The 13,747-nt window shown below is 38.7% G+C and overlaps 1 protein-coding gene across 1 annotated transcript; it reads left to right on the forward strand.

Annotated features, from left to right (window-relative positions):
* Nucleotides 1–475: 475 nt before the first annotated feature.
* Nucleotides 476–4,434, forward strand: LOC311497739 (uncharacterized protein; the record flags this gene model as incomplete). Its single annotated transcript, XM_084558109.1, has 6 exons — nt 476–544; nt 1,490–1,562; nt 2,266–2,460; nt 2,626–2,698; nt 2,891–3,012; nt 3,755–4,434. 6 exons carry the CDS (start codon nt 476–478, stop codon nt 4,114–4,116), a joined length of 894 nt encoding a protein of 297 aa, XP_084414235.1. The 3' UTR covers nt 4,117–4,434.
* Nucleotides 4,435–13,747: the final 9,313 nt, after the last annotated feature.

A 13,747-nucleotide genomic window follows, 5' to 3' on the forward strand; every position in this document is an offset into this window, starting at 1 on the left:
TTCCCTTGGTTTAAGGAAGACATTTTAACTAAAAAGTCAGAAAATAGATTTTTCTGTCACTCCCACTTTTTTCCTCTCCTTTTTTCCCCAGCTAATGATTTGCAAACCCAAGTTCAATCAACACATACAAATCTGTCAACATTTTCAGATAGTCAACACAATGAGTAACTATAAGTTTTAGTTTCCCGCCTTTTTCCCTCCTGTTTTCTTTTAAACTGATGACTTACAACCTCAAGTTCAATCAACACGTACAAATCTGACAGAATTCTCAAATAGTCAACACAACGACTAACTGTAAGTTTTAGTTTCTAAAACTTGTAAAGCTGAGTTCAAAATCCAAAACTTGTCAGAGCTCTTTGTGTTAAAGAGAGGTAGCAAGTGGACATAACTAAATGAGGCTGCAATTTTTTACAGTGCAGCTGTGGGCGTGTTTCTTTAGTCGGAAAGGGGAAGCATCAAAGAGCTTTATAAGGTGATGACTCCTGTTCACACTGTACTTCACATCACATTTGGGAGACGGACCTCAGAAGTCCTCACTGCTTCGGTAAGTTTATATATTTAATATAATGTTACTCCAGCAGTGGAACGTAACTCTCTCTAAAGTATAAATTCAAATTCAAGTTTTTTCACTTTGTGCAAGTACTCCACTTCCTGTCAGAGAATCCTTGAATTTGAACTTATCCCACAAGCTGAAACATTATGCATCTTCACACGTTCAGAAGATTCACAATTTCTGATGATTTATCATTTAAAATCGTTGAATTAGGAAAGCGCATTGTCACAAAGCTGAACTCAATGGTGTTTGAGCTCATGAAAATATAGTTCTCACTACCCTTATTAGAAGATGATGCATTGCTTACAGAGATGTATAAAGTTGTAAAAAGTAGCTTGACCTCATATGCATACTACTGCAGTGGTAGTATAAACCAAAAGACTTTCCTTCAGTAATGGATATTAATTCCCACACTCTACTTCAGCATTAACACATTACACGTTGAGCTCAAGGCAACTGTGCATCTGGACATATGTAAAATGCCTCTGCACAGGGAAATGTTTTACCGTACGATATTTGTAGGTATTTGTCAGCTAACGGATGCCTCCTCAAGGCTCAGTTTGTCATGTGGTCGGATCATTGTTGATTCTGCGTTATCACTGTAATGTCCTGTCTGCAAAGAAATGCTGTACCTGAGCCCACATTTACTGATCCCCAGAAAGGTGGGTTTGTGTATTTAAACAGAAGGATGCAGTACAGACAAGCTTTTGTCTATTGGAAGTACTTGACTTCCAAAGTACCATTACACAGAAAACACAGTCATGTAGTTACATTTATCCATCATATTTACAACAATGCTAAGGCTGGAAATACTCGAGATGCATGTCACAGATTTCTGAGTTAGAATGTTTATTAAATCCTATTAGACCAGGATCTCATGTGTTTTGTGCAGTTCTTAGCTGACTTTCCTAATTTCATTTTTCTGTATGTTTGCAGGACATGGCACGGCTCATCCATTTCTCACTGCTTCTGGGGGTTTTCTTACCTCAAGTCGACACCAAGTGTACAGGTCTGTAGATTAACTATAAAGAGAAATCTGTGAATACATTTATGTGAACTGGCCTTTTGTAAATTTTTTAGTTAGATTCTGTTTGTCCGTGAAGATTCTCAGTCATCTGGGTCATTTTATATCTAAAACAAATCTATGAAGAAAAAATCATAAACTGAAACAAATGTATGTAAAAGAAAAAAAAAATTATATTTGATACTTTTATTTGCACATTTATGTAATTACTAGTGCAATTATTCAGTTTATTTATGTGTCAGTAGCTTGCATTTCTTTTCATATGAGTTCCTCTATTTGTTCATTCATTCATTCATTCATCCCAGCTGTCATCGGGCGAGAGGCGGGGTACACCCTGGACAGGTCTCCAGTCTAGCTCAGGGCTAACACAGAGAGACAGACAACCATTCACACTCACATGTACACCTACGGCCAATTTAGAATCACCAGTTAACCTAATGAGCATGTCTTTGGACAGTGGGTGGAAACCAGAATACCGGAGAAAACCCACACAGACACAGGGAGAACATGCAAACTCCACACAGAAAGGCCCGGTCGGCCCAGAACCTTCTTGCGGCATCGTGAGGCATCAGTGCTAACCACCACACCGCTGTGCCGCCCCTCCTCTATTTATTTATTTACCGAAATGGAAAGTTTTACAGAAACAAATTAATTTTTTTATATTATACTATATATTTCTGTGTTACAGTAACAATCCACAATATGACCAGTGAAAGTGTCATTCTCAAACATCCTCTATGCTGTGAGAGTACAGTTACAAATACCACTTCCAAAAAAGGCATCTGGAAGTGGAAACTTAAATGCTCTCCCAAACCTACTGCCACACTGAGAGTCAGAATCAGGCCACAGAACTGGCAAAGTAACCGTCTGAATGTAATACTTGGTAAGTACTCTCAACCTTATTTCACTTCTGTTACCTTCCCTTATGAAGAAAAGAAATGTGCTGACATTAAGTTAATCTCTGCCCTTTACCATTTGTTGCATAACTGCCAAAAGAAAATAATACACATACAGCACAGAAAATGAAACAAAGTTTTAAAATAATCAGCAGGTCCACTTGTTGCGGGGTGCTGCATTGAGAAAACTGGGAATCATTATGAGATTTGTCGTGGCAAGATAAGGTAAATACATCTTTCTCAGTTACTCAGTTATAAAATATGCATATATGATATAATATTCATTCATTCATCTTCTACCTATCCCAGCTGTCATTGGGCAAGAGGCGGGGTACACCCTGGACAGGTCTCCAGTCTATCATGATATAATATATATAAAGGCATCACTATGTTTTTCTTCTATGCTTTCTTTACCAGCTGTCCCTCATCGGACTACACGAGATCAATAGAAATCTCTGGATATCTTAGTACAGTTAAGATCAACTTTGACGGCAAAGAGTACAAGCACAACTTCGGTGACCAGACTGATTATGAGCCAGGTAACGTCTTTATTTCAACACAACAGATATGCCTGGCAGCTGTAATTTTATTTTTATTTGATTTTATTTACCTTACAGCTTTATCTACAAAACAAACAAATTAAGCAATAAGAAACAATAGGAAATAAAGGCAAAATAAAGCAAAATATAGACCAGTGTATCATTTGTAACTGCATATTCTGGACGACAATTTCAAGATAAAGATTAAAAAAAAAAAAAAAAAAAAAAGCAGCACACAGAAGAAATGAAAGATAACCACTAACAAATGTAGTTATGATGTTAATCCACCAGATATATACTTGTGACACTGATTTATTCGACTGTAATGTACAGTGGGTATAAAAAGTGCTAACATGCTGTTTAAATTAGCAGTCTTTGTGATGTAAAAAATCTAACGAAATTGATCCAAAACTCAAAGATTGATTCAACTAAATATTAGTTTAGGGTTGCATACACTCATGCAGTTGATGTTTTTCTTTTATTAAATGATATGTACTAAATTAGTTTTAATTTTTTTAACATATATTTATACCCACTGTAACTGCTCCTCATGGTGTTTGTCTTCTCAAAGCCTACTCTGTATATAGGTCACATCAACAGGCCTTTGTAGAAATCAGCAGCAGCAGGCTGGGAAAAAAAAAGAAAAAAAAAAAGAAAAGGTGCGAAAAGGAAGACATGCAGTGTATTTACTGTGTTTGTTGCAGTCTCTAGAAATCTCTCCAAGCTGTTTTTTTGTGTCAAGGTCTATGTCTGGAGGATGGGGAAAGAAGTTGGATTGATGCCTTGGAGTACTGCAAAAGCATGGGCTCCTTCCTGGTTGAAATCACCAACGACACAGTAAAGAATGAAGTGATCACCCTCCTGACAACTGAGACAAGCTTGAAGAAAGGGGTGTGGGTCGGCCTGGAGCGGTCGATTTTTGGCACTGAGTGGAAGTGGATTTCAGGATCAAATGCTGAAAACATTCAGTGGAACGATAGCTTTCCGGTCAACCGCTTAAACAACCACTGTGGAAAGGTTTTTAACGAATCAAAAGAAATACAGTATCTAGATGACAACTGCCATGAAAAACTACCTTTCATCTGTAACCCGCCGTTGTGTTGAACGACCAATCCAGTGTGTGTCCTTTTTCTTATCTCCAGGTTAGCATTAAAGGTCTTGCTGCAACAATCTGAAAACTGAAACTCTTTTCAGTTCGACACCATGAAATTACTTTTCACTTTATCTGCTGCATCTTTCATCCATATACTGCTTTTATCTACACATATAAAGACTGTATCAAGTTCTTTTGATAATAACTTTTAATTAATACTGGTAGTTTGGACTACACTGGTTTGCCCTGACTTTTTATGACACTTGTTCTAACCTTTACAAAATTAGTTTTCCTTCCATGTAAAATCAATAAGGATGCATTGAAAGTAATGTAAAGCAAGATTTATGAATGTTGTCTTTTATTTCACTAAATAAAGCCTGGTTTATTTCACCTATTCCTCTTCAGTAATGCTGTACCAAATGTGTGTGTGTGTTTAACCACTAATCCACATTTTGTCTCTTTTAAAATCTGTTTATGTTGTTTTATTATTATTTTTTTTACTTTGCACTTTTGTTGCAATTGAGTTGGCTGAAAAGTATTTTCAGTTTTTAATTATGCATGAGATCAAAATATCATACACTTCAATTATTGGACAATACAATTTTGAGGCATTTAAACATAGTGACAACGCACAGGTAGGCACATCTGTTTCATAAGGATATCTGAGTCTTGACAGATTAAATCTTATACTGTCTTCTGATATGTGCTCAGACATCAGTTTAGTTCTTCTTACACCATTCTCATGTATTAGGTTCAGAGGATAAAAGGCCACAGAAAACTAGCAACTACATAAAAACATCCATCATCAGAATGCATTTTTATTAGTGATCCTACGAGGACATGACACACATGATGTTCTTTGACATACTGCATTAAGACCAGAGTAGTGGGATGCATAGAAAATCATTTTAATTTGTCTGGTGCAGTTCAGCTGCTGACACTGACTCTTTATAAGTCATAAATAAAATAAACAATGGTCTAAGGTGTTTCTGTTCAGAAAAATAATGAGTTAAATGTTCTACTACAGAAGTGCTGCTGTCAAGTTAATAGTGGTGACAGATTCACACTGAGTCTGATGGTTGGAGCATTCACTGGCGTCCAGGCCATGTTGATGATATTGCTTTGTGTTTCCTGGGTAACTACTGAGCAAACTACTGAGGCTTATTATGCCAAGTGTATGGACATTGTTATGGGCTGAAATGGATTGTTTCGGAACTCGACCAAAAAACTGTGCAAGCACAAGAGATGCAAGATAACAGGTATGTTTATGCATACCTGCAAAACATGTGCAAAAATTCTTACTTTTTGACTGAATTTTAATAAAAGACAATCAAATACAATGTCCTACCACAGCGACAACCAAACCTTCAACCTTTCATGTACAATAAAGGATTGAGAATACACTGGAGATGCCAGATGAGACAACGTTCGGGTGAGAAGAGGTCTGATTTAATGCGGAGACACTGGAGAGGAAAGACAGACGCGACTGTGAGTGATAAAGTGAGATTCAAGACAGTTTTGTTTGTTTGGTGTCCTCCTGTTGTTGACTCATGACGGAGTTCAGGAAGGTCCAGGCAGGCCCACATGATCGGCTCAGCCTTCACCAGAGACACCTGTAGCAGGTTTGACTAGTTTTAATGTTGGGGTGCCAGTCACAGTCAAGTCTGACAAAGTAAAATAAAACAGAACAAAAAAATAGTTAGTAAACCCACACAAAATAATAACCAGGCAGATCAAATACATCCATAAACCACAAAAGCCATCAACCAACCCAGCAATGTGATTTCCACCATATATATTTCACAATTATAATCAACAGTGCCAAAACAAAAAAAAGGGGTGCGCCTTAGTCTGTCTCTTAATTCCAGTTCAGTCCGGTTGGAAAAGTCTGTTTCAGTGTTCCGCAATATCCCAGTTCAGTCCAGTAGGTACCTGCGCCCCCACAGAATAACAACTCAAAACTCCGCTCCGGGTTTTACCGCGGGCTCTAACACAAACAACGAGCGTCTCTCGTCGCGGTGCAGCAAACGGCACATACAAAACAAAAATGCACACCGGGTACTCACGGTACCGAAGTTTTTTAACGTAGTCAGTCAGTCAGTCAGAGTCGGACTTGCTCCACTGGAATGGTATCTCCCGACTCCTGAGGGTAACGCTTTATTAACTCGGAACAGTGCATAATAAGCCGTTAACAATGTATAACTAACAGCTTGTTAACAGTTATTCCCCGTCACTGTTAACAAGCAGCTTGTAAGCAGCTTATAAGCATATTTTTTAAGAGTTTACAAGCAGCTTGTTAACTGTTAAAAAGCAGCTTGTAAGCGCTAATAAGTTGTATAACTTATTAGCGCTTACAAGCTTATAAAGATCTTTATAAGCTTGTAAGCTAATAAGCTTAACTCGAGTTAACAAGCAGCTTGTGTAGCTGAGTAAATATTTTATTTAAAAATAAACTGTTTTACATTATATTATTTGGTGAACCTTCTCAAAACCTGTTTATAATCTCCGTTGCAAAAGCCAAATTTTCAATGTACTTTCAAACTTTGGACGTGAGTAATTTTTGTATATAAGTTAATTAGTTCCACATTACGTGTTGTAGCGGGGGACGGTTATTAGCGAGACACACATGCGTGACGCAGTTGCGCATTCCCGGCAAAAGCTACGAAGACGTGTTGTGATGCTCTCTCTCATTGTTTTAAGCTAGCGTCTGTAAAAGTGATTAAACTTGTTTAAAACTGCATGAAACTATAACACAACTTCGTTGTGGACATTCATATGAGTTTTGCAGTAAGTTTTGGTTGGTCAAAAAGACGCTAAATTGTGCTGAAAACGCGGAGATTTTGCCTCATTTGCATATCGTTTCACTCGCTACAGGAGAGAGAGAAACCACTCCATTGTCCGTGTGTGTGACTCATGTGCTCCCCTTTGTTGATTCGCAGAAATAAATGTGCAGATCCTGATTAAGGCCTGAGTCCCTGACTTCATCTGTACTAGCAACCGACATAAGTCTGCTACACTTGTTAAGTGTTAAAAAGCAACTTGTAAGCGCTTATAAGCAGCTTTTTAAATACTCACAAGCATATTGTTACCAGTTAACAAGCAGCTTGTTAAGCGTTAAAAAGGAACTTGTAAGTAACTTAAAAGCAGCTTATAAGTGCTTACAAGCTGCTTTTTAACAGTTAACAAGCAGATTTGCAGAGCCCGGATCTAAAGCGGGGACTACTTCCTATACTTTCAATACCTCAAACATTTATCCCTATATTTCACATGGCTCGTCTCTGAAAGTCACTTTCAAAAGTACTGCTCCAACCAGGATTCGAACCCGGGTCTCAGCAGTTACCAAGTGAGCTATATTCAGATGAAATAACTGTGACTCTTTCCTGTAATGACCTTGATACTATATTCCATGTAATATAGTTAACTAACGGCAAGGGTGATGAACCCTATAGAGAGCCAAAGTCCATAGACTGCCGTTCATATTTTTTCGAAAGATAGGTCCCATAACCCGGAAGTAGAGGGGCGGGACTTCGCCTCTCTATGGAGAGATCATAATTATTTTTTGGTCCCGTTCGAATTGTGGCATGAATTTCACATATGATGTCTGTGAATTTAAAAGATAATTTTTCACGTCAAGAGATAAATTATTTGACGTAAATAAGCTGAACAACATCAGGTTTTGTATGAGATCGCTTAGTGAACTACATCTCTCATCTCGAACAATGTACGTCACTAGAGAACTATGGCTGTCTCCTTGTTGAGCTTTACCGTCTTCTTCCAGGACGAAGGCAGAAGCATCAAACGAGGTGAAAATCATTATAAATCGGGTCATGTCGAGAGCTGTAGTTACACCAAGGGAGTTTTGGTCGGTTCTGTACGCGCCAGCATACGGGACTTGTAGTCCGTTTAATTACGTATTTTCCATAGCGTTTTACTTAACTATCTTGCGACAAACTGTGACATTCTTGACATGTAAAATAATTTATTATTCTGAAAAACAACATATGTATAATCCAAGGCACAAGTCGATCGGGACCAGAAAATAATTTATCTTTCGCCATAGACTGCCGTTCGTATTTTTTCGAAAGATAGGTCCCATAACCGGGAAGTAGAGGGGGCGGGACTTCGGCTCTCTATAGACTGCCATTCATATTTTTTTGGCTCTCTATGCAGCGGTTGATATTTGATTCCTGTCCCTGCCTGTTAAAACGCAGCTTGTAACTACTGAGACTCAGATGTGGGAGACCTGGGTTCAAATCCTGGTTGGAGCAATACTTTTGAAAGTGACTTTCAGAGACGAGCCATGTGAAATATAGGGATAAATGTTTGAGGTAGTGAAAGTATAGGAAGTAGTCCCCGCTTTAGATCCAGGCTCTGCAAATCTGCTTGTTAACTGTTAAAAAGCAGCTTGTAAGCGCTTATAAGCTGCTTTTAAGTTACTTACAAGTTGCTTTTTAACACTTAACAAGCTGCTTGTAAACTCTATAATATGCGTGTAAGTAACTTGAAATCAACTTATTAGCGCTTACAAGCTGCTTTTTAACAGTTAACAAGCTGCTTGTAAACTCTTAAAAAATATGCTTATAAGCTGCTTACAAGCTGCTTGTTAACAGTTAGTGACGGGGAATAACTGTTAACAAGCTGTTAGTTATGCATTGTTAATGGCTTATTATGCACTGTTCCGAGTTAATAAGCACATGGTATTATAAAGCGTTACCTTATTGGGTGGACCGCTGTCACTCTTCTCCTCCACGGACTCTCCTTCTGACTCTCATTCTACGTGGTGGTCTCACCGGTGACTTGCACTCATCATAAATGCCCTTCCTGGAGGACGGATTCAAACTGCGCTGGAATCGGTGGATTATTCCCATTGAAGTAGGAGATGAATGTGGGTGGATGACGGAGGAAGCCATGAATGGAGGTGTGTTTTGTGATTCTGACTTTGCGGGCGCTACACACCTCTATCTTTGCGGCCATCATGTTCACAATGCTACTTTTCACTTCCATGGCATGAGAGGTGAAGGAAAAGATTTTTGCTTTTAAAGTGACACTGTTGCACACATTAACTTTCTGTTAAAGCTTTATTTTACTTTGTGTCACATTATTTTTAATATTGAGTTATCTGCAGCTCTGAACTATAAAACTTTGACTTTATGAATCTCAATACAAAGAATTACGGGAGGAGGAACAAGAGACTGTGTGTGACAAGCAAAAGCAAAGCTCACATGACATCCTTTTACTGTGTTACTGTTACTATACTGATGTGTACCCCACATAAACTTTCAGATCTTCAGTTCAAATTCTTTATCTCCATCAAACACCTCATGTACAGTATGATGACCTGGAGCAACCAGAGACGTTTTTTATGGACATAGCTACTATGATGGAGTCTATGTGACATTCAGAGGAAGTGCATGCTGTTAGCCAAGCTCTGATGAGGAGTTCTTGAAAAGCATGGAGATGGTAACCTGACTGCCTGTCTGTCAGGTGCCACTGGTTCACAGACATTACTGTACATGCAAAGCACATGGAGTGATAATCTCTTGTGATAATCACAGTGTGTGTATTGCACTCATCTCAACAGTGCCTCCCTATATTCCTTCCCTTCGACCTAAGTCGTGTTATTTAATCAGTCAGACGGGAAATAACTCGGCTTAGATCGAAGGGAAGGAATATAGGGAGGCACTGTTGAGATCAGTGCAATACACACACTGTGATTATCACAAGAGATTATCACTCCATGTGCTTTGCATGTACAGTAATGTCTGTGAACCAGTAGCACCTGACAGACAGGTTACAATCTCCATGCTTGTCAAGAACTCCTCGTCAGAACTTGGCTATCTGGAGGTCAACAGCATGCACTTCCTCTGAATGTCACATAGACTCCATCATAGTAGCTATGTCCATAAAAACCCGTCTCTGGTTGCTCCAGGTCAACATACTGTACATGAGGTGTTTGATGGAGATAAAGAATTTGAACTGAAGATCTGAAACTTTTATGTGGGGTACACATCAGTATAGATGGTGTTTTGTGGATTTGGAGAGAACAAACCAGGTAACTAATTTAAAACTAATGCAGTATTAGAAATGTGTGAAGGTCAAATCCAACTGAGACAACATGACATGCACTAAAAAAACTCAAGCACAAACATGTAAAATATTAAAGCAGGGTTTAAGAGGGCATTTACAGGTTTGAAAAGTTAGGACTTTGGCTTCCTCGGGTGGTCTTATCAGAAAAGGCAACACCCACACCCACCCACCCACACACACACACACACACACACACACACGCACACACACACACCCACACACACAAACACACACAAACACACACACACAGTAAAAGTATGTCATGTGAGCTTTGCTTTTGCTTGTCACACACAGTCTCTTGTTCCTCCTCCCATAATTCTTTGTATTGAGGTTCATAAAGTCAAAGTTTTATAGTTCAGAGCTGCAAATAACTCAATATTAAAAAGAACGTGACACAAAGGAAAATAAAGCTACAATAGAAAGTTAATGTCTGCAACAGTGTCACAGCAAAAATCTTTTCCGTCACCTCTCATGCCATGGAAGTGAAGAGTAGCATTGTGAACATGATGGACGCGAAGATGGAGGTGTCTCTGATGAAGGCTGAGCCGATCATGTGGGCCTGCCTGGACCTTCCTGTACTTCCTTGTGAGTCAACAAGAGGAGGACACCAAACAGACAAAACTGTCTTGAAACTCACTTTATCACTCACAGTCGCGTCTGTCTTTCCTCTCCAGTGTCTCTACATTAAATCAGACCTCTTGTCACCTTTCGCAGGCATGCATAAACACATACCTGTTATCTTGCATCTCTTGTGCTTGCACAGTTTTTTGGTCGAGCTCCAAAACAATCCATTTCAGCCCATAACAATGTCCATACGCTTGGCATAATAAACCTCCGTAGTTTGCTGGATTGGAGCTGCAGTGTTGTAGCCAGGAATATCTTGCCAGGAAACACAAAGCAACGTCATCAACATGGCCTAGACGTCAATGAATGCTCCAACCGTCAGACTCAGGGTGTGAATCTGTCACCACTATTAACTTGACAGCTACAGCAGCACTTCTGTTGTAGAACATTTAACTCATTATTTTCCTGAACAGGAACACCTTAGACCAGGGATGGGCAACCTAAATGATGGAGGGGGCCACAATTTTCCATCGACACTACCTGAGGGCCACATAGGACCGCACACTTAACCAGATATGATAAAACTGCCATTTAAAATATGTTTGTGTGTGTGTTTGTGTGTATATATATATATATATATATATATATATATATATATATATATGTTTATTAAAGCAAACAAAAATAAGCGCTTACTGTGATTTATTTTTTATTTATTTAATTAATTTGTGCATTTTTACACTATGAAAGAGTTTAACATTTTCCCTGTATACCCACTCTACCTCACCACTAGCAGCAGTGGGCACTGGTAAAAAGTCGCTGTTGTTTGCGTACTTTTGATTTGAGATCCGCTACGATAGCAGCCCTTGCAGCTTCAGTATACTTCTCCTATTTAGCTTTGTGCAACGTGTTGTAGCAGCAACTTAAATTGAAATCGTTCATGGCAGCTAACGTCTCTAAGCAGACTAAGCACATGGTTTGCCTTTACAAGTTTTCTCTTTCCTCCGCTCTAGTCACGGCTCAACGTCTCTTCTTCACTGGTAGAGAAGACCCGGTGGAAGCGTGTACGAGGCGGCGTCTGCATTGGAGGCGCTATCTAGTGGCCAACTGTGTCATTACAACTGATGCCATTACATCAGTGCCACAGAGGACATATTTTTATAATTTTCAAAAATTAATCTAAGGGCCACTTTCTGTGTGGCTTGCTTTCCCCAGACTGCTACCACAGCCAGCTCGGTGGGTACCTCTTCCCCCACAACGCCCCAAAACTGTGCGGACTGGATGAGGTTCAACAACTGCTGCAGCAAACCATCCAATCTGCTTCAGAAGACAGGAGAGGAAACTTAAAGGAGTGCCTTAGAGAGATGACCCAGGAAGACGAGTGAGTTGGGGCTAAATGAAAATGTGGATAAAATAGTGGATAAAAAGAGCGACTTGCTTTGTTGTAGTTATCTTCAAAATTCTGTCATCATAATATTTGTCATTGTTTTAAATGTGACACTCAAACCTTAGACCATTGTTTATTTTTTTATGACTTATAAAGAGTCAGTGTCAGCAGCTGAACTGCACCAGACAAATTAAAATGATTTTCTATGCATCCCACTACTCTGGTCTTAATGCAGTATGTCAAAGAACATCATGTGTGTCATGTCCTCGCAGGATCACTAATAAAAATGCATTCTGATGATGGATGTTTTTATGTAGTTGCTAGTTTTCTGTGGCCTTTTATCCTCTGAACCTAATACATGAGAATGGTGTAAGAAGAACTAAACCGATGTCTGATCACATATCAGAAGACAGTATAAGATTTAATCTGTTGTGACTCAGATATCCTTATGAAACAGATGTGCCTACCTGTGAGTTGCCACTATATGTTTAAATGCATCAAAATTGTATTGTCCAATAATTGTATGATATTTTGATCTCATGCGTAATTAAAATTGAAAATATGTTTCAGCCAACCCAATTGCAACAAAAGTGCAAAGTAAATAAATAATAATAAAACAACATGAACAGATTTTAAAAGAAACTTTGTTCACAAAATGTGGATTAGTGGTTGAACACACACACACATTTGGTACAGCATTACTGGCTATATTACATGGACCTGGCCAGGAAGTGCACAGCATCAAAGTGCATTTGACTGGTTAAATGGATCTGCGTGAAATTTACAAGGCATAGGCGTGAAGACGCTGTGAATGCAAGTTTGCATATCCAAATATTGAATGAAAAGAGAGTCAGTTTGAATGAGCTCATTGGGAATTTTCTAACGTACTAAAAAGTTTTAAAAGAGGGAGTAAGTGAAAACTGCATTATAAATATAATGTTTGATGACTTTAAACTTTACAATAATAATAATAATAATGTAGAACATTTTGTCTGTTAACCTACACATGAAACAAAAGAATAATGCAGTCACTGTAAGATGGCAAAAATGTGGACACAGCACAGACACAAGGCAAGAAAAAAAGAGAGCTCACATTATTACTGGAATTAATGTAATATTAAGTGTTTACATTTCTGTGAAAATGTATGTTTTTTATGTTTTTATGCTGACAGGCCATCTTAAGAGTGAATAGGGATATTCATGGTATTTTGTGTGTGTCTGGGAAAAGTTATTTCGTTATACTGTAATGTAATGCTGGAGCAGTTTTAAGTGGAAATGGACAACTTGGATCAAATGCATGTATCAAAATAGAAAGCACACATTTCATGAGGCATTCAACAAGCTAGCCTATATGTAGACTTACTGCTGTCAACACAAGGAGCTTGATGTAATGATAATCCTGCTCTGGATCAGTGTGATTGACATGAGACAACAGGAAGTGCAGATGTAGACCAGAGACAAATCAAAACAAACTTATTCCAGGAAAGCTAATTTTAAGAGCAGACGTAGTTCTTGTTGTTGGTCTCTGCAAAGAAATGCTGTCAGATGTCTCCATGTTGAACACAGAGGTTCACAGCTGATATGATGCTGGAGCTCCAACTGTT

This window comes from Chelon labrosus (assembly GCF_963514085.1).
Source record: "Chelon labrosus genome assembly, chromosome: 13".
Taxonomy (NCBI): Eukaryota; Metazoa; Chordata; class Actinopteri; order Mugiliformes; family Mugilidae; genus Chelon; species Chelon labrosus.